General features: G+C 36.3%; 1 protein-coding gene across 3 annotated transcripts; it reads left to right on the top strand.

Annotated features, from left to right (window-relative positions):
• Positions 1–2,836: 2,836 nt before the first annotated feature.
• LOC105060477 (myb family transcription factor PHL7) lies at positions 2,837–12,934 on the top strand. 3 transcript variants are annotated; one of them, XM_010944193.4, is made up of 8 exons: positions 2,837–2,919; positions 3,030–3,128; positions 6,041–6,266; positions 6,945–7,021; positions 7,098–7,152; positions 7,299–7,356; positions 7,949–8,018; positions 12,060–12,934. In XM_010944193.4, exons 3-8 carry the CDS (start codon positions 6,050–6,052, stop codon positions 12,612–12,614), a joined length of 1,032 nt encoding a protein of 343 aa, XP_010942495.1. In that variant the 5' UTR covers positions 2,837–2,919; positions 3,030–3,128; positions 6,041–6,049; the 3' UTR covers positions 12,615–12,934. The 3 variants fall into 3 exon arrangements, with proteins under 3 accessions (XP_010942495.1, XP_010942496.1, XP_029116387.1); XM_010944194.4 differs by having other exon boundaries at positions 2,876–2,919; positions 7,098–7,140; XM_029260554.2 differs by lacking the exons at positions 2,837–2,919; positions 3,030–3,128 and adding an exon at positions 3,197–3,332.
• The last annotated feature ends 6,342 nt before the right edge of the window (positions 12,935–19,276 follow it).

Genomic DNA, 19,276 nt, shown 5'->3' with positions numbered 1-19,276 from the left:
TTTTTCTTTGGTTCTTCTGCTTCAATGTTATATCTTCTTTGCAGGAGAAGCAGGCTTTGATGCTCTGCCGATTATTTTTTACTGTTATGATATCAGATCGCCTGATTGATTGGAGTTTTCTGCTTCGCTAAACATGAAATGAATGAACTTGTTTTGCATAGGATAAGACAGAAAGGTATCAAACTTCAAGCCATAGACCTGGGAATATAGATGCTTCTGTCATTGATTAGACGGCTCTGTTGAAAGTATGTATGCGAGTTTATCTCTAAGAGGTGTGATGTCCATGTCATGTGCTTAAAAAATCAAACTACATCTTTTAAAACCGAACATAATGACTAGTCATTTGTTCTGTATCTATTCAAAAGATGATGGGATGATATTATTCCATGGATATTTTATAAGTTCCTCCCAGGGTCTAGCATGGCATGATGATCATGGTCTTTGGAGAATCTTTCTTATCAGACCTTGAAATGGATGCTGGCGCATTTGTTCACGTGAGGTCTATCAGTGGACAGGGAGACTTTCGGAAAGTGCACATAATTTGTGGTCACCCAATAACTGGTAAAGCAACTGATTCTGGAATCTCTGCCATGCAACTCATTTTGCAAAGGAGCTGATCTCGGACCATGCTTGTTCTAGTGCAATTAAGCTCAGGTGTCATGGGTTGTACAGATGATTCGAAGATGGTAATGCTATGTTTGATTCTCAAGACCACAAAAACAATAAAAAAAAGGAATGGAAATGAAAGGCGAGGAATCAAAATCGTGATTTCCATCCCATTGTTTGAAAGTGAAACAAGGGAATGCATCATTAAAAAAAAAAAGACAGTAGTTGAATTCCAGTTTCCAATTCAACTAGTTACCATTGAAATCTAATCAATCTTATATTGTTCTTCAAAACAACCATTAACTAAGCAATAGAACTAATTTTATAACGGCTATTGGTAGTGGGACATTTTATTTATTATAGGCATTTTATTTAGTTATTATAACTTCTAATTGTACTCTTTGCTTTATATTTTTATTTTAAATGCATATTTTTATTATATTGATATTTTTTATTTTAATTACTTATTTTCTTAGTTTTATTATTCATCTAATATATTTATCTTTTTATTAATATTACTTAATGATTTTATGTTTCTAGTTTGTCAATTTTAATATACACCATAGAATTCTCTATATATACATAGCAAACCTTTAAATAACAGTTCATATAATATTACAACACGTACTAAATATATTATCATTTTTTAAATAAATAATATTTTATCAATTATTTATTTTGTTTTATATCATAATTATTGTTAATAATTCATGTCAGAAATAATATTTATCCTATTTATATGATAAATTTTATTAATTAATATATCATCAAATAATCATTTATTCCTATTTTTATAGGAATGACCGTTCTTTCCGTTCAAGCATAGAATTGCCACTCCTTCGAAAGGAATATTGATTCTCCAAGAAATATGTTTCCACCTTCATTGCTATCCCAAACATTAGGATGGGCCCAAATTGAAATCTCTATGTCATCCTAGCGCTCATGTTAGTGTACTGATCGTAGCATAAAAATCGTCATAAATCTAGCTTCATGCATTGCTATTTATCCATCACTTTTGGTTACTGACATCAAACAAATGTCATAAGCATTTGTAATCCACAACAGATTGGTCATGTTTGCTCAAGTTCTAGCATGATTTGGTCCACTTGGACATTCAAGTTTGAATACATCTTGAGTTTATATTGAGTTTTTTTCTTTGGATATGACTACCTATGTCGATCACTTTGAAATAATCCGATATCTTATTTCAATCATTCTCAAATTCGAACATAGGATTACTCCACAAAGGAAAGAATTAATAGATATGATACAATTGAACATGAAGATATATTCAGTAAACATGATGCTTATGAGTTCACTAGTAATTTGCTTGTCATTTAATAATCAGGACTTGTTGACTCCAATTTTTAATTAGTTTGTAACCTACTATCTATGCGCGGTACGAGCATTTTCTCCATAATTTCTGCTTTCCTTGGTCCATAAAACATAAATGAGTAATTCTGTTGGTGGCACATGACCACCATATTGCCCTTTTTATTTTTTATTTTTTAAAAGAAAACTGAACAAATAACATGGAGATCTTCCACGGCAAACGCCTTGCGAGCTGAAAGAATGCAGCTTCTTATACACCTCCGTGGGTGAGCATACCACCACGCCCTTAACATTTCTTTAAATCCGCCAAGCCCGACAAAATCTCGAACTCTCGCTCCGGGCTTTGTTACAACGGAAAAAATTTTGTCGGGCTTGGCGGATTTAAAGGCCATCCCTCCGTAACGGAAAAAAAAAAAAAGAAATTTTGTTACAATGATGATGTCACGTTAAATTTATAATTAATCAACGAAAATATCTGTGTTTCATCGGCCGCATATATTTTATCAATTTTTATTTATATTTTATTAATTTTTATGATAATATTTTATATTATCCTATCAATTTTGTGATGATATCATCGTTGCAACGAATATCTTCTCCCAGAACGGAGTATCGGATTTTATGTGCCGTCGGCTGCCGTCCCAAACAATTCGAAATTTCAACGGATAGCCCAGCTTCAAATAGCACACGCGGCAAGACATCAGAGGTTCCTCACTGCGTGTATATCAAGCCACCCGAGTCAAAAATCAAAGACTGAAGCCAATTGAAAAGTGCCACGTACCCTATTCGAGGCCAATTAGAAGGAGAGGCGAGTGGGGGCCCGTGTCCGAAGAGTGGGCAGCCCCAGGACCAGCCTGCGGGCAGGCCTATAAGATTGAAAGCGACGCCAATTCGACATTTCGACCCCATCTCTCTATGATTGGCCGAGGACCGACGAATCTCCGAGCCCGTAAGAAAAGTCCCCCCCCCCCCAAAACCCCCGTAAGTTTTCTCAATAATTTCTTGAATCTTACAAAAAAGATCTGATTATTGTTGCTGGTAACTACCGGATCTAATGGTTATCTGTTTAATTCTGCCCTTTTTTTTGCCAGTCAATTGAGTTCTCCGTGGCAGTAGAGCCTCTGGAATCAGTGACTTTTGATACCTCCGGGACTCCCAATTCCGACGACTTATGCGGTTTTCCGATCTGGGTATCAATCTTTTCGCTTTCTTCTTGTTCCGTGTGGATTTGATGGTTTCTTTTGCCATTTGGGTTGGATTGAGGGCGTTTGATCAGTGGCTTTGTGTTGTTTTGTCGGAAAAATTTGATGGCGTTTGAGATTTAATGTGAGAAAAGTGGTTTTCAATGTTGTTTTCCCCCGAAACCTGGAACAGTTGTAGGTTTCTATTTTCAGGTACTTCCTTTTTCTTGGTCCTTCCTGGATTTTTTTTAATTTCTCTCCTGGAATCTTGAGTTCTGATTCGATAGATTTGGGAAATGATTGTGGCTCCAAACCTAATTCTTGAGAAAAAGGGATATCAGAGGAGTAGCACCCATCCTCCCATCACTTTCTATTAACGGATGAGAAAACCCTTGAAGGCATTGAAGTGAAGGGCGTAGCAGAAGCTAAGGAGTAACTGTTTTCATTAGGTTTCTCTTAGATTTCTGTGAAGGATCTCCCTTTAAGCGCTAACCTCCGGCACTCAAATTATTTTTTTAAAGTTGAAATCTAACTAAGGGTGCTTTCAGGTGATGTTGATTTTTTTTCTCACCTTTTTTTTTGGTGATTTGCTGGTTGGTGGTCTTTGCTAGTAAAGAACAGTTAATTGATAGTCACTGATCCAGTAGCTGTTCTTGTACTCGGGTTCTTTTCCTTTGTCTCCATAGCCAGTCTATGTTTTTCTTGGTTGTCATATTCTACAACTGAATTTCTTGCACGTTCATATGTTGATTTTGGTGACGCAATTGAGGAGGGCAAGCAATAGAATGCAAGACTAGCTGAAGACATCGGCTGATATTTTGAAATAATTGGACCTTAAAGTATTAAACTTAGGGTACTCGTGATAACAACATATGTAGGGTACATGCCCTTTCAGGAGCTTTCTACTCTCAAAAGTTTTGATTGTTTCTGGCAAACTCAGATAAAGTTACGAGCTGCAAGATTTTAAAGGGTAGCAAATTCTTGTTCATGTTAAAATAAAAATATTTCCTTTTCAAAAGCTGGCAGTAAACACCAAAAAGTTTTCCAAACTTTGGAAAGATATGGCCTAGGGAGTGGTTAAGAAAACTTTTGACATCCTCCACTGGATTCAGGATGGCTGAACAAATTGCTTGAACAATGGAAAATAAAATTATTTGGAGTTGTATTTCTTAAGCATCTAAGATGATCAATAAAAGCCTTACTTTTTGGGTCTTTTTGTTTCTTGGTAAACACCTCATCAATTTCAGTTAATATGGCCTAGGGAGTGGTTAAGAAAACTTTTGACATCCTCCACTGGATTCAGGATGGCTGAACAAATTGCTTGAACAATGGAAAATAAAATTATTTGGAGTTGTATTTCTTAAGCATCTAAGATGATCAATAAAAGCCTTACTTTTTGGGTCTTTTTGTTTCTTGGTAAACACCTCATCAATTTCAGTTAATTCACTATAGAATTAGCCAGATCTTTGTCACAGTGTGAGGATTTTAAGCCTCATTTGATTTACAAGAACTAATTAAAGAACCGTGACTGTCAACTGGATGACAGAACAATATATTGGCTGGCTAGACATTTGTGGAAAACTGGTTAAGCTGCTTAGATGCATGAATAGCACTGTAGTTCCTACCTCGTGAGTTGCTTTTGTTTTTATATAATGAAAAATAGATTTGCTGATACAAACTGAGTTTCCCTACCGAAATCAAAAGGCAGTAGTTTGATTGGAACTGTCAGTTTGGTAAAGCTTGTTTTATGTTAAGCACCACTAGGGCCTTAAGATCACCTTGGAAGACTGCAGTTTTAAGATGACATCCCCTTCTTTAAGATTTAAGGTCTCTTCAGATGGTCGTATCATAAAAATTATTTGAGTAGCTTTGGGGGAAGTTTTGTGCAGAAGCAGCATAACATTTTTTGATTTTATATTATTTGCAATGGCGAACGGCCACCAGCTTGACAAAGTTGGAGAAAGTCATCTCTTGTCAGCAATGGCTCTACAAGTGTGGTTTGGTTATGGGAAATTAAACCTCGAAGTTTGGTTGTTTTGATAAATTTTCCTCAAAATGCCTTGGATCTAAGAGATGTTGGAAGGACTATCATAGTAATACCTTACTGACAAGGAAAGTCGAGTCTTTTAATGCGAGATTGCAGCCTCCTGTCACTTAAGCATTCACCTCAGTTTTAGTTGGACATGGCTTGACTTATATAATTTAACTATATAATTAAAAAATAAAAAGAAAAAAGGTGCAAGCTTCATTTATAATGAAAGACTGAAGAAAGTGGAAGTTGAAAAAATTGGGACTTAATGAATGCATATGAGCTCTCCAACGTTCTTATCATAGATAAATCATATTAGAAATTTCTAAAAGTTAAAATTTCCTCCAATTTCTTGTTTCAGATTATTCTATGTGACACATGGAATATTCCATTGGTTCCAAACGCTAATTCAGCTTGTGCATCTCAAGTGTTTATAAATACAAATTCACCAATTAATGTGCGACTGCTTGTTTCTGATGCATCTGTTTAATGTATTTATAAATAATCTTGTTTTGGTATTTACAGATAGTTATAAGAGAATCTTTCAATAACAGCAGTTTCTTGTTGGTTACTCTTGTTCTTGTAGTAAATGCAGAAGGATTAATGTAATCTGTCCTCATACTTCTAGCCAGGTTGATTTTATGTATCATTTCCCTGTTTGCTTTTTATTTTATGAAATAAAATAAAAGATGCCTGAGATGGTCTTTTTGTATCTTTGTCAGATTTAATGTTATCTGTGATTTGACTGTGGGAGTCTACTTTTGCCTCTTGTTATATATCTGATCTATATGGTTATCAATATCTGTGATTTGGTATTTATCTCTGTACATTCTGCCAAATCGTTCAGTGTTTTATGTTTAGCTGATATAAGTTTCTGTCATTGTTTTCACAGATATGATAAATGTATCAACCAAAAGCCATCTCCAATTTAGGCTCGGCTCACAACAATCCACTAGCTCGTGACCAGCCATTAGAGTTAACTGGCCACAGTATGGGCCCGGGAAGTGGAGGGACCAACCCAAATAACCCTAATCTGGCCTCAAGGCAGCGGTTGCGATGGACACATGACCTTCATGAACGCTTTGTTGATGCTGTAACGCAACTTGGAGGACCTGACAGTTAGTGCTTTGTTTTTGCAATCTTACCAGCTCAAATTGCTTGTTTCAACTATTTGACTCCATCCCTGTATTCTCATATTTTGCATCAATTTGAGTGATCATTTTATTCATTTAAATCCTAAGATATCAGGACTACATAACTTTTAGCCGTTTAAGGATTTCATAATTTCATTATTTCTGCCAAGGAAACTAGTTATGTATGTATGTATGTATATAAGTATATATGTGTATATACATACGTACATATGTGTGTCTATATATGTTTGTGTGTGTGTGTATTTGTATGTATGCATGCATGCACATATGTATGTATGTATGCATGCATGCACATATATGTTTGTATGTATGTTTGTACGTGTAGGTACATATGTATAATGTATGTATGTATGCAAGTATGTATGTACTGTACATGCATATGTATGCATGTATGTAGATACGTATGTGCATATGTATCCAAGTATGTACACATACATACATAAACACATATGTAGTCCTTGGAGAATCAAAATAGTAAACCAAGACTCAATCATCTATGAAATGAGCCAATTAAGTTTAAAATGTTTTGATGGATGCACAGCTTGGTTTATCTGGTAAAACTTGAGACTCCATTTACCTAGTTAATATGTGATAACCTTGTCAATTTTAACGTGGTCATTTAATTGCTTTACACTATGACAGGAGCCACTCCTAAAGGTGTACTCAGAATAATGGGTGTACCAGGGTTAACCATATACCATGTCAAAAGTCATTTGCAGGTATTTTGCATCGATGGCTTTTCTTCTCCATTAGTTATTTTTGCTTTTCCTGATTCTATATTTGTGATGCATCCAGAAATATCGGCTTGCAAAATATATTCCTGAATCTTCATCTGATGGTAGGTTACAAGGTAGCCTTCTAGAAGGTTTGATAAGCTTTGTCTCTAATTTTTTTGATCAGGAAAGCTATTTGTTTATATGAAAACAAGGACCTGAAAGGCTGAATCTTTGATCTCCATTATACGGTTCAAATCTAACAGGGTTTCCATTCATGTAGGTTCAAAGGCCGAAAAGAAAGATCCTGAGGACCTACTTTCAGGCCTTGAAAACTCCTCGTAAGTATAAAGTATTTGTTCTTTTGTTGCACAAATTAATATGGAAAATAAACCATGCTGGTGCTGATAATTTTTTCACTTTTCAAAGATAACTCGAATTTCACCTCATTAAAACTAGTTTTTGTTATCAACTTTGTTGCGGGAACCTTGGCCTAGGCACAAATACCCACTGTTTGATGCTCACTTCTAAATGACTCCAGTTTTATCTTTAACTAATTCCTCGCTTCTTGTTCATGCCACTCACATTTAAATCTAGAATTTACGATCTATTAAATAGTATCAGTTTTTTTAGCCTTCATAACTATGACCCTTCTTTTTGGAGATAATGGTCATAATTGATAACAGGACAGAGGGGAACTGTGTCCGTGCTATTTGTTTCTCTGTAGATATGATTATCAAAATGTTTGTCTGCTCCCTTTTTCTTTTCCGTCATCATAGACTTAATAACAAAACTGATTGTTTATAGTGTTTGGCTTTGTTGTTTTCTCCATCTTGCTCTTCTCAAGTTAGTCTTCATGCATATTGTTAATCAAATAATGGATATGCAATCAAGATGAAACTCTTTCATTTAATTTTAAATTTTTGGTGTCAGAGGGATACAAATTACTGAAGCACTTAAGTTGCAAATGGAGGTGCAAAAACGGCTACACGAACAACTAGAGGTAAGTTAACCATTATGTTCTAGTAAATATGATATGATGATTCAACTTTATGTGATTCCAATAATTGTGTGATAGCCGAGCTTGGTAAACATGAGTTACTGAGGTTGCAGTCTAAGCTTAATCAAAAGGCTATAGTGAGACGAAGTCCATGAAAAGGATATTGTGATATCAGTAAAGGCAGATCCTCTAATGATTTTCAAGATCAAGCCATAAGAGAAACCCATTCAAGTGAGATATTTTAACCACAATGATTTGGATGATAAGCATACTAATGAGCAAGAATTATATATGGTACGCCTATGAATATCCACCACAAATGCATAAGTTACACAAGGAGTGGAGCATAATAAGATTTCAGTTGTTAATGTTTGCATTCTACTAAAATGAACTAATGAATGCTGGCATCTGTCCACTATGCTTGTTGTGTACTTTTTATATTGGCGTAGAACAGCCATGCCAGACCTAAATTTTCTTGAACAAGGAAATACCTATTGGATGCCTGGCAATTTTACTTTCAAGAAAAATAATAATCTATGATAGTTTTATGTCAAAGAGGTCGAGTGTGTGGTTCTAAGAATTATAGTGGTTTGTTGATTTTAGAATGCCCTAACTTCTTTCTTAGTGTTACTTAACCATTGGAGAGGCAAATAGACATGCGTTGTCCTATTCTACCTTTTTGTTCCTTTGATTCTGTATTTTTTCTCTTTGACCGACATGGTATTAAATCCTAGTAGGGCATCCCAGGGGAAGGGAACAGGCTATCGCCACTAGTTTGAGACAAGACCATTCCATCATTATCCTAGCATCCCAATCGGTATATCTTGGGACATCTCCCATTCTTAGGACATCCTCCATCCCTAGTGTTGAAATGGGGCGAGACAGTAATGTAGCCGCAAGTGCCGCAATGCTGCAGCCACTTTATTATCGCAGTATAGTGGGAAGAGGGCTTTAAAGGACAAAATGCAATTCTAGATTTTGAAGCTAAATTTAATAAGATTTTTTAAGTTGAACTTAAGAGCCTAGCGCAGGAAATAAAGTAGATTTCAGCTGCAATATAATCTAGATTTAGATTAATAGCAACCATGAGAACTAAAAGTGAAAGATCAACAATTGAGTTCAATACACCAACACCAACTACACATAATAGTCCCAAAGAAACATTCAGGAATCGAATCTTTTCAGGCCTAATTATTAAAAGAAAGTGGATAGATTTTGATGGAAGGTTAAAAAGATAATATGTTACGGTGATTACGTGACATGTCAATTATCTTTGATGAGAAGGCAAAGGTCGGCGAGATTCAAGATTGCAACCAGTTCACCAGACGTGGGGTATCTACGACCATCAAGGTTAGCGGCATTGTGGTGGACAAACTCTAGCACGGAAAGGATCAAAGACAAGAGGATCCAGAAGTGGAGAGGAAGGAGAGACCCATCCGAGCGTGAGGAAGAGGCGACCATGAATTAGAAGATAGAGGGAAAGCTATATGTAGAAAGAGGAGGATTTAGGATTTTTGTGAAGTCTCTTTTTTTTTCTCCCCTTCCTAAGACCTAAGGGCGAATATTTGTAACCTTCTTTCTTTTTTCTTTCTTTTTTCCTTTTTCATTGGTCCAAAAATGCCATTTTTTTTCTCTCTTCTCTTTTTTTTTCTCTTTCCCCTTTTTTTCTTCTTTCTATCTTTTCTATTTTTTCTTTTTGATCGGTCCAAAAGTGTCATTTTTTCTTTCCTCTTTTCTCTTTCCTCTCTTTTTTCCACTTTCTCCTTTTTTTTTTTCTTTTCTTTCTCTCGTCTCTAATAAAAGATAAATCTGTTGGAGAATCATTTGATCCTCACAAATCTAGATTGGCATCCTTGTTTGGCTAAAAATAAATAAAAAGATTTGGTTCGGGTGTGGGTCAACCTATCCAAGCTTTTTCAAAATAATTGAGTTAGATCGAATCAAACACCACAAACAAAATAAAAAAAAATGATAATTTGATGAATAAAATAAAATAAAATAATGGCTTGATGCATTGCATTAGACGGCGATACATCTTTTTCCATGGGCAAACCAGAACAGCCCCATCCATGGGATTTAAAACCTTGCCACCTGTGTACATTGCCACAAGTAACAACCAGTCCTCTGCTAATCTTGATGAGAAAATTAAGTGCTTGCACAGCACGCATGATAAACTAATGTAACAAATCAAGCAGTTGAGCAATTCATCAAGATCAACAAAAGCAAGAAAACTGCCTCCCACAAATCCTAGATCAAGATTGTTTCATCAACTTGCTTGCTGTTCCATTAACGATGCTCAATATTTTAGAGAAATGTCATGTATGACGAAAAAGGAAAAAAAAAAACAAGAAGAAGATGGTGAACAAGATTCACACAGCTGCATGCATCTTTCATTCTTTTTCATTTCTTTCCTTGCTTGCTTCCCTTTTCTGAGAGTGTGTGCATGCTAATGCATTTGACTTAGCTGCAATGAGTGCATAAACTGAATCCAAAGCCAAAAAGAATCCTGATGTACTTGCGTACCTACTAGGCCCCACCTTCAAGCTGGACTAAAAATAGCAGCACAGCCCTATTATTTCAATGTTTCACCCACCACCGTATATCATCTAGTCAGGAATGACAATGTTGAGGCCAAGGCATCACTTACTATTTCACAAATAAACAGACCTATAGTTTGATAATGTAGGAAACTTTTCTTCTCAGGTGGTCACGAATGTTTGTGTATAGATTGTAGTAAGATCCCGCCAATTATACCTAAAATAAAAAGACCAATTCATTTGATTGCTTTGTATTGCTATTTTTAATTGATCCAGGCTGTAAAGAAATTGAAATATCAATAGCCTTCCTAGCATAAATATTGTAAATAGAATGTCTCCATTGAAGAAAGGATGAACAGGATGTATTCTATTTGTAGAACCACTTTTTTTAATGTGGTAGATTCCCTCTGTTGGTAGATTCCCTCATTATCAGTTAAAAAAGACACTTCATTTAAGAAAAAATAATTAATAATATGAATTATCAACCATTAAAGTTAAAACCATGCACAACTAACAATGGACAAAGTGTCCAGTATGTTTGCAATTCTATTGAAATACCACCATACATAATGTGCATTATCATCGTATGCTGGATCACTTGACCAAATGATGCTTGTGCCCTTGAACAGAAACTGTTAGGAACAGAATTACCTTCTGCACATTAAAGTTTTCTGATGCTCTTGTTTTATCTTTGGTAAACGGTCAAATAGCAGTTAAGGACATCTGTGCTGCAGAACTTCTACTTTGATTATAAGTTTATAATGTGGTTGGTTGATCGGTTGGTCTGGATCAGATGTCACGAACAACCGTTATGATGCATGTGTAACATATTTGTTGTATAATTTGCAAGTGGCAACATTGGACTAGCCTTATTATGTATCCCAGGTAGAAGTGTAGTCAGAAACATTTCCTGCATGTTAATAAAGCTCCAACTTATAATGAACAATCAAAATTTTCTTCAAATTGTTTGGTGCTCATGAATTTCATAAGCTGGCATTATTCACACTTTAATTAATATATTTTTCTGCACCAATAGATTAGATTCTATGAGGGTGAACTTAGGTGCAACAGCGCTCCATTGTAACATGGAGGTCATGGGTTCAAAACATAGAATAGTCTCTCCGCACATGAGGATAAAACTCCGTGCATATTACCCTCCCTGGACCCCACAGTGATGGGAGCCTTGTGCACTAGATTTATAGATTTGATTCTGTGCATTGTTGCTGATGTCACCTTTTTCCCTTCGTTGATGCTTCTTCATGCATTTGCATGTGTAGGTATATCGGTTGCTTTTTCCTTTATTCCCCTTCAAAAATTTGACGACATCAGCAAAAGGAGATGCATCAAAACATCTCCAAATAGTTGGAAAAGGGCATGACATTATTCAGACTAAATTTATTTGGGAACCAAAAACACCCAAAATGCCATGATGATAATCTGCAAATTGGAGTAACATGCTTTGATAAAGTGGAGTTATACATGATCTTAGTTTTAAAGCTTTTGACAGGTACAAAGGCAGCTGCAGCTGAGGATAGAAGCCCAAGGGAAGTATCTGAAGAAGATCATTGAAGAACAACAGCGGCTCAGTGGCGTGCTGGCGGAAACACCAGGTGTGAGCATTCCGGCCCCTATCTCAGGCGACCACTGCTTAGACTCCGACAAGACTGACCCCTCAACCCCTGCCCCAACCTCAGAGTCCCCACTCCAAGACAAGGCTGCTAGTGGGGACCATGGAGGCACAGGCGGGCTCTTCAAGAGCCTCTCCCGTGATGATTCCTTCTCTTCCCGCCGTGAGCCTCTGACTCCTGACTCCAGCTGCCGTGCCGGCTCTCCTGAGAGCCCGAGGCGCGAGAGGCCAATCAAGAGGCAGCGGGGAGCCAGTGGTCCAGGAAATGGGAAGACGGAGCTGGTGCTTGCTCATCACATACTTGAATCAAGTTCTGGCTCAGAGTTCCACCAGCCATGTCCGATTTTCCCAGCTGGTGGAGGGCATTTTGATTCCTCAGGCACTTCAACATGCGATGATGATAGGTTGGAGAATGGCTCTGGAAGTGATGTATGATCAAATTAATGCAGTGCTCGTTCTTAGATGGTGGCTTCTTAATATTGCCGAGAGAAATATTGTCAGGAGGAGTAGGTATTATGATAACGACGTGATATTTGTACCTGTAACGTTTCAACTATCCCCGCTTCAAGGGATGCCTGCATGCATTTCTAAGTCAGAAAGAAGAGACATGCCTATTCAAACATAGGTGATTTGAGAAACTGGCAGGCTCTGGCTAATGATATTAGGGATGATGCTATTAAGGCCGGTGGCAGGTTTGCAAAGCTGTAATGACACTTCGGCAAAGCTGGATCTTAGGATCAACTGGCTATTTTTCCCTTCTTCCTGTGCAGATCTGCTTTTTAGTGAAAAGATTTGATCTAACCATGCTTCTGTTGATGCTCATCATAATGTGATGAAAATTTAAACAAGTGGGACTGATTTTGAAACATGCAGAACCATTACAAAATGCTGCTACTTACGTTTCGTTGGAATAAATCAGTTTATCTCTAGACCTGTCAAAGAAATTCATCCATTGAGTCGGTGCAAAAGGCAAGAGATCAAGCTTATCCTACCAATTGAGTTGGTGCAGATTTCTTAGGATGGTGAGGTCTTGTTCCCCCCCACCCCACCCACCAAAAAAAAAAAAAAAAAAAAAAAAAAAAAAAAAATCCTTTATGGCTTAAATCTCACATTCCGGTGTTAAAAAAAATAATTGAGGTTCATACTTTCTGGATATTTTTTAAAATCTTGCTATGCAAAGACCCCCCGCTCTAATTCATACAAACCATTTAAAGGCAATTGAATTATTCAGTTATTTTACGGACCATTCATACAAATTTTCCTCATGTATCAAATACCAATTATAACATTTTCATGCCTTGATGTTAGTTCTGGTCTCTCTCTCTCTCTCTCTCTTCTTTTTTTCTTTTTTTTTTTTTTTGAGATTGGGAAATTCTGTTTTCATTTATTGCGTCTTTTGTATGAAGAGTGGATGTAAAATTTAGATATTTTAGCTTTTTTTTTTTTTGGTGTTATTTTTATGTGCGCTTCACGAACATCTAATGAACTCTGCATTTCTTCCAAATTCTAAAATCTGTATAAATATAAAACGCCCTGTTGAAAAATTTTAGTTCTGTATTCAAAATGCTGAAACCTAATCTTGTTCTAGAAACAGCCTCTGAACTTGCACTACGTTGGTGTCTTGGATCTTTCTCATAATGCTCTCCAACGGTCGATCCCATTGTCCTTCTCTGGCCTCTCCATGCATTCCGATATCGATCTCTCCAACAACGGGCTCAACGGAACCATCCCTGAGCTGGGGTAATTGGCCACAATCCCGCGGTACAAGTATGGGAACAATTCCGACCTCTGTGGCTTCCCTCTACCATCTTGTGAAGGGAGTGCAAATGCCAACTTGAGCGGCCAGCATCGAAGTCTCGCCGCCAGCAGGCCTCCCTCACTGGGAGTGTGCCGATGGTATTGCTTTTATCCCTCTTCTGTACTGGTCTCATTATTATTGCGGTGGAGACCAGAAAGAGGAAGAGGCGGAAGAAAGAAAGCAAAAACAGCTCATGAGATTTCTACGTCAATAACAGTTGATCTCACTCTGGCACTGCCAACTCCAAACTTGAACCTGATAGCCACGAAGGAGGCTTTGAGCATCAACCTCACCACATTCGAGAAGGCTCCTCAAAAACTCACGTTTGCCGATCTCGACGCGAGCAATGGCTGCCATGGATGGAGAGCTGGCAGAGCAGCTCGACGAGAGCGAAAGGCATCTTTTCCCAGAAGAAGAAAAATGAAGGAGAGTTTTCAACTTCAATTTGGCCATTTTGTTATTCAGGATTACTTTTATTATTTTATAAATTTATTGTGACGTGCCACTTGAATTTTATTTAATATTAATTTTTTGACTAACGGCATAGGTTAAAGTATAGGTTAAAAATAAACATCAATGGTGTAATGGTAGATTTTTCAAATTACTAGATGCAAGTGTAATTTATATCTCTGAAACGTTTTTATAATTTACTCAATTATTTTTGTAGTGGTAGAGAAATAAAACTATCATGTCACTTTTCAGAGGTTCGAAAATAAATTATTTAAATCTATATTTAGGAACATTCTTATATGATCACCAAAATGATACGCTTCATTGAGTCATTATTTTTTTTCTTTTTTGAAAAAAAGTCAAATATATTATTACCATTTGGGCATTTTTAATGAAATTAGCTGTTGTAGGGTTATATCACCTCAGTCAATATCCTCGAGATTCAGGAGCTTTTGGATTGATAAGAATACCAATATGAGCTTGAATTGTAAACCTCATCAGAAGATCGATCTCATTGGAAGGTCGACAGTCGAGTTCATCAGAAGGCCGACTTCATCGGAAGACTGATTTTATCAAGAGATCGAGCTCATCAGGAGATCGACGTTATCAAAAGACCAATCTCATCAGAAACTAATGAGGTTGAGCTCATCAAAATGCCAACCTCATCAAGAGGTCGAGCTCATCAAAAAATCAAGCTCTTCAGGAGGCCGAGCTCATTAGAAGGCCAACGTGATCAGATGGCTGACCTAATTAGGATATCAATCTCTGACACATAGCAATATCGAAAGATATTAGCCTCATACCAATCTCTGACCTGTTTAGTTTGTATTAGCGGAATATCGATTTTAGCCGATCTGTAGGAAAAACATCACCATATTATATCAGCTGATCTAAAAATTCACCATCACTGCTTAAGCCGGATCAGGTTATTACCGACCTATCGATATATTACTCAATTCCCAATAAGGGGACATCAGACTTGACCGATCCCATCGGACTTAGCTGATTTCACTTAGCCAGTAAAGCTTCATTAGTTATCTTCCAGCTATATTACAGTTGGATTATGGCTATACTACAGCTATATTACAGCTATACTCCATGTGGGTGAATGATAACCCACAATCTTCTTACAGCTGGCCATTATGTTATAACCAACTAACAGCCTAACAAATAGATCCTCTATATCAAGCACTTACTAACCGCCTAACAAACTCTCTTTATGGCTTAATAGCTAAATAACATCCTCTATATAAAAGAGAGATAGGATACTCTCTGGAGGATAAGTCTAAGTCATAACTCACAAAGTCAAGACTCTGCTAAAATCTTTTTAATTTCTCCACTAAAAAAAATCTAAATTTTTCTATTCTAATTTACACTCCTTACTCTCTACTTTTCTATTTTTCATTATTTGTTCTCAAAGTTCCGGCTGACTTAAGCATCAGAGAGTCTTAAATCAAAGAGTGTCCTATGATTTTAAAACTTCTTTAGTAGGATCATTCGTGGTCTACATTGATTTGATCCTTAGCAGCTCTCCAGCTTGGTTCAACATCGAGCTCATTTTTTTTTCTTCGGAGCCTTGCAACAACGGATTGGCGCTAGAGGAAGAGCTTTGCCCAAAATTTTATGAAAAATGATAAGTCAGAGAGCACAAAATAATTCTGTGCCTTCACCACCTTCTCCGAGAGACGTGCATATCAGAAGCAGTCCCATCTCTAGTTGTGATAGATCCGTAATAATTTAATATTCTAGTTCAATAAATCTAAACTCTTACTGCTGTAGTATAATAGCTTCAATGTACCATAGAGCAGCAACAAGCGGCAATTCTTTAAGAAATTCTATCTCAACATAGTCAACAACCAATCCGTAACAATCAGCCTACTGCTGGGATCATTAACACAATTTTAGATCTCAATGGAGATCGAAGGGCAGCTAAGAGTCCTTCCCTAAAAAGACAAAGATGGCATCTTTAGTCCCACATTGGTTGTGAGTCAAGAGGGAGTATGACTTATATGGTTTAGAATTTTCTCTCCCTATGTTAAAGGATAAAATCGTAAAGCTCCAAATGACCAAGGTTTATTGAAACCTAAGGTCCACTGAAGTCTAAAGACGGTCGTGAGCCAAAGCGGACAATACCTCATGTATGCGAAAGTGGAGTTAATCCGACCATCTGAGCCATCTGATCCCTTGACTGCAATAATATCTATCCAAACGAGATCATATACAAAAAATTATCCAAATGAAGTCATGAAATCCAACTAAAGGAGGACAAGAAAAGACTTAAGTTTGTTCAAATAAGGTCGGAAAAAGTCAAACTTCAGCTATGAAAATCCCAACCAAATCAGGACAACTTAATCTGAGACATCCGATCTTTGAATTAAACCTTACAAATAATTAATATATCTATTCGAGAACACTTAAGTTCTGACTTAAATTCTCAAACGATATGCCCTTAAAAGAGAAGAAGAGACATCGTAAAAAAAAAACTCATCTGATATATGAGAAACCCAGTCTACCCATGTTGACATTAAATAGAGGTACTTCTTAAAACCTCTATCATATACATTTGATTCATTAATATCGGTTTGTTCTTAATTAACCGATCTAATTCTTAATGTCGGATTATTCTAATGTTCTGACATTTACTTGTCATGATGAGCACATTAGTTTCATGATTGATCCAATCGAAGTCAAATGATATTTTTTATGAATAATTTTTAAGTTCTATATGGGATAATTAAACCCAGATCGGACTATGTGAGGTCGGACAAATCAATATATATATATAAATCCTCCCGAGATCGTCTCGGTAAGATCCAAGGTGGAAGAAGCTAATTTTGATAGGATCTAAGATCGTCCAAAAATTTTCGATGAGATCTTAGGTCACCTCGACAAGATCTGAGGTAAAGAAAGCCAACCTTGATAGGATTCGAGATAAAAGAAGCCATCGACTAATACACATCAGTAATCTGTATGGAAAACTTATCCGAAGAGTTGTAGTGGTTCATTTGAAGAATCAAGCAGCACATATTCGCCATCTTGGATAAGCTGAAAATTTTTTCATAGATTATTTTCGTCCGAAGTGACTTCTTCGGACTCAGAAGTGGAGGATAAATATTGTGGGATTATATCACCTCAGTCAATATTCTCAGGGCTTAAGAGCTCTTGGATCGATAAGAATATCGATGTAAGCTTTGACTGTGGATCTCATCAGAAGGCTGACAGTCGAGCTCATTAGAAAGCCAACCTCATCAAAAGGTTGATTTCATCAAGAGACCAAGCTCATTAGGAGACTGATGTTATCAGAAGATCGATCTCATCAGAAAGTCGATCTCATCAAGAGATCGAGCTCATCAGAATACCAATCTCATCAAAAGATCGAGCTCATCAGAAGGTCGATATGATCAAATAATTGACCTTATCAGAATGTCGATCTCTGACATATGGCAATATCGAAAGACATCAGCCTCATACCAATCTCCGACCTTCTCAGTTCGTATTAGTGGGATATCGATTTTAGCCGATGTGCAGAAGAAACATCACCATATTGCATCAGCTGATCTAAAAATTTATCATCACTGCTTTAAGCCATATCAAGTTATTATTGACCTGCCGATATATTACTCATTTTCTAGTAAGGGGACATTAGATTTGACCGATCTCATCAGACTTAGTTGATTTTACTCAGCTAATAAAGCTTCAACTTCGTTATCTTTCAGCTATAATATAGTTGGATTATGGCTATGCTACAGTTATATTACAGCTATACTTTATATAGATGAATGATAATCCACAATCTCACTATAACTGGTCATTCAATTATAACAAACTAACAGTCTAACAAATAGATTTTCTGAATCAAACAGTTACTAACTGCCTAACGAATTTTCTCTATGGCTTAACAGCTAAATAACCTTCTCTACATAAAGGAAGGTAAGGTACTCTCCGGAGGATAAGTTTAAGTCATCACTCACATAGCTCAGACTTTACTAAACTTTTTCTAATTCTCTTACTGAAGGGAATCTGAATTCTCTCTATTTCAATTTATATTCCTTGCTTTCTACTTTTTTATTTTTTATTGTTTGTTCTCAAAGCCCTGACTGACTTAAGTATCAAAAGATCCTAAACTAGAGGATACCTCACGATTTTAGGACTTCTTTTATAGGATCATTCGTGGTCTATATCGATTTGACCTTTAACAGCTCTCTAGCTCAATTTAACACCGACCTCATCTTTTTTCCTTCGGAGTCTTGCAGCAACACTAGCAATAAGCATGTGTATTGCATGTTAAAAATAATAATAATGTGTTCAAATAATTGAGAAATAAAAGAGATAAAATATGTTGATTGGATGAAGATTAGCGATATCTTTTATTTATTTTTAAATTTTAAAAAGAGTCAGATATTTTGGGATTGGATGAGAGATGGATACATATTGTTTCTAGAGGAATAGAATCCAACTTGTTTAGGATGTCGAGGAGAAATCATGCAGATAAGATTAAAGGCAAAGAAATAAATAAAGATTCATAGATTGGATATTTATTTTTTCATTTTTTTCATAGAATTTCATAAAAAGAGAAACTAATGATATTCTAGTCGCAAAATTTGAAAGATAGAATCTCAAATAATATGTTCTTCCCTCATATAATAGATATAGTATGGCTGTAGTGCCATATATAAAACATAGCTAAAGTTGATAATGATTTATAAAAGGATGGAGTAAATGTTATAATTATCTATTACCAATAGTCGACTATCTAGAATTGATGTCATGTGTCAAGTTTCAGAAGTTTCACTCACAATAGATGGGCTTTTCATGGAACTTCTATTATTGGTCAAAAATATTCTATAAA

This window comes from Elaeis guineensis, chromosome 1, assembly GCF_000442705.2.
Source record: "Elaeis guineensis isolate ETL-2024a chromosome 1, EG11, whole genome shotgun sequence".
NCBI classification, from domain to species: domain Eukaryota; kingdom Viridiplantae; phylum Streptophyta; class Magnoliopsida; order Arecales; family Arecaceae; genus Elaeis; species Elaeis guineensis.
This window is presented reverse-complemented; position numbering and strand designations above follow the sequence as displayed.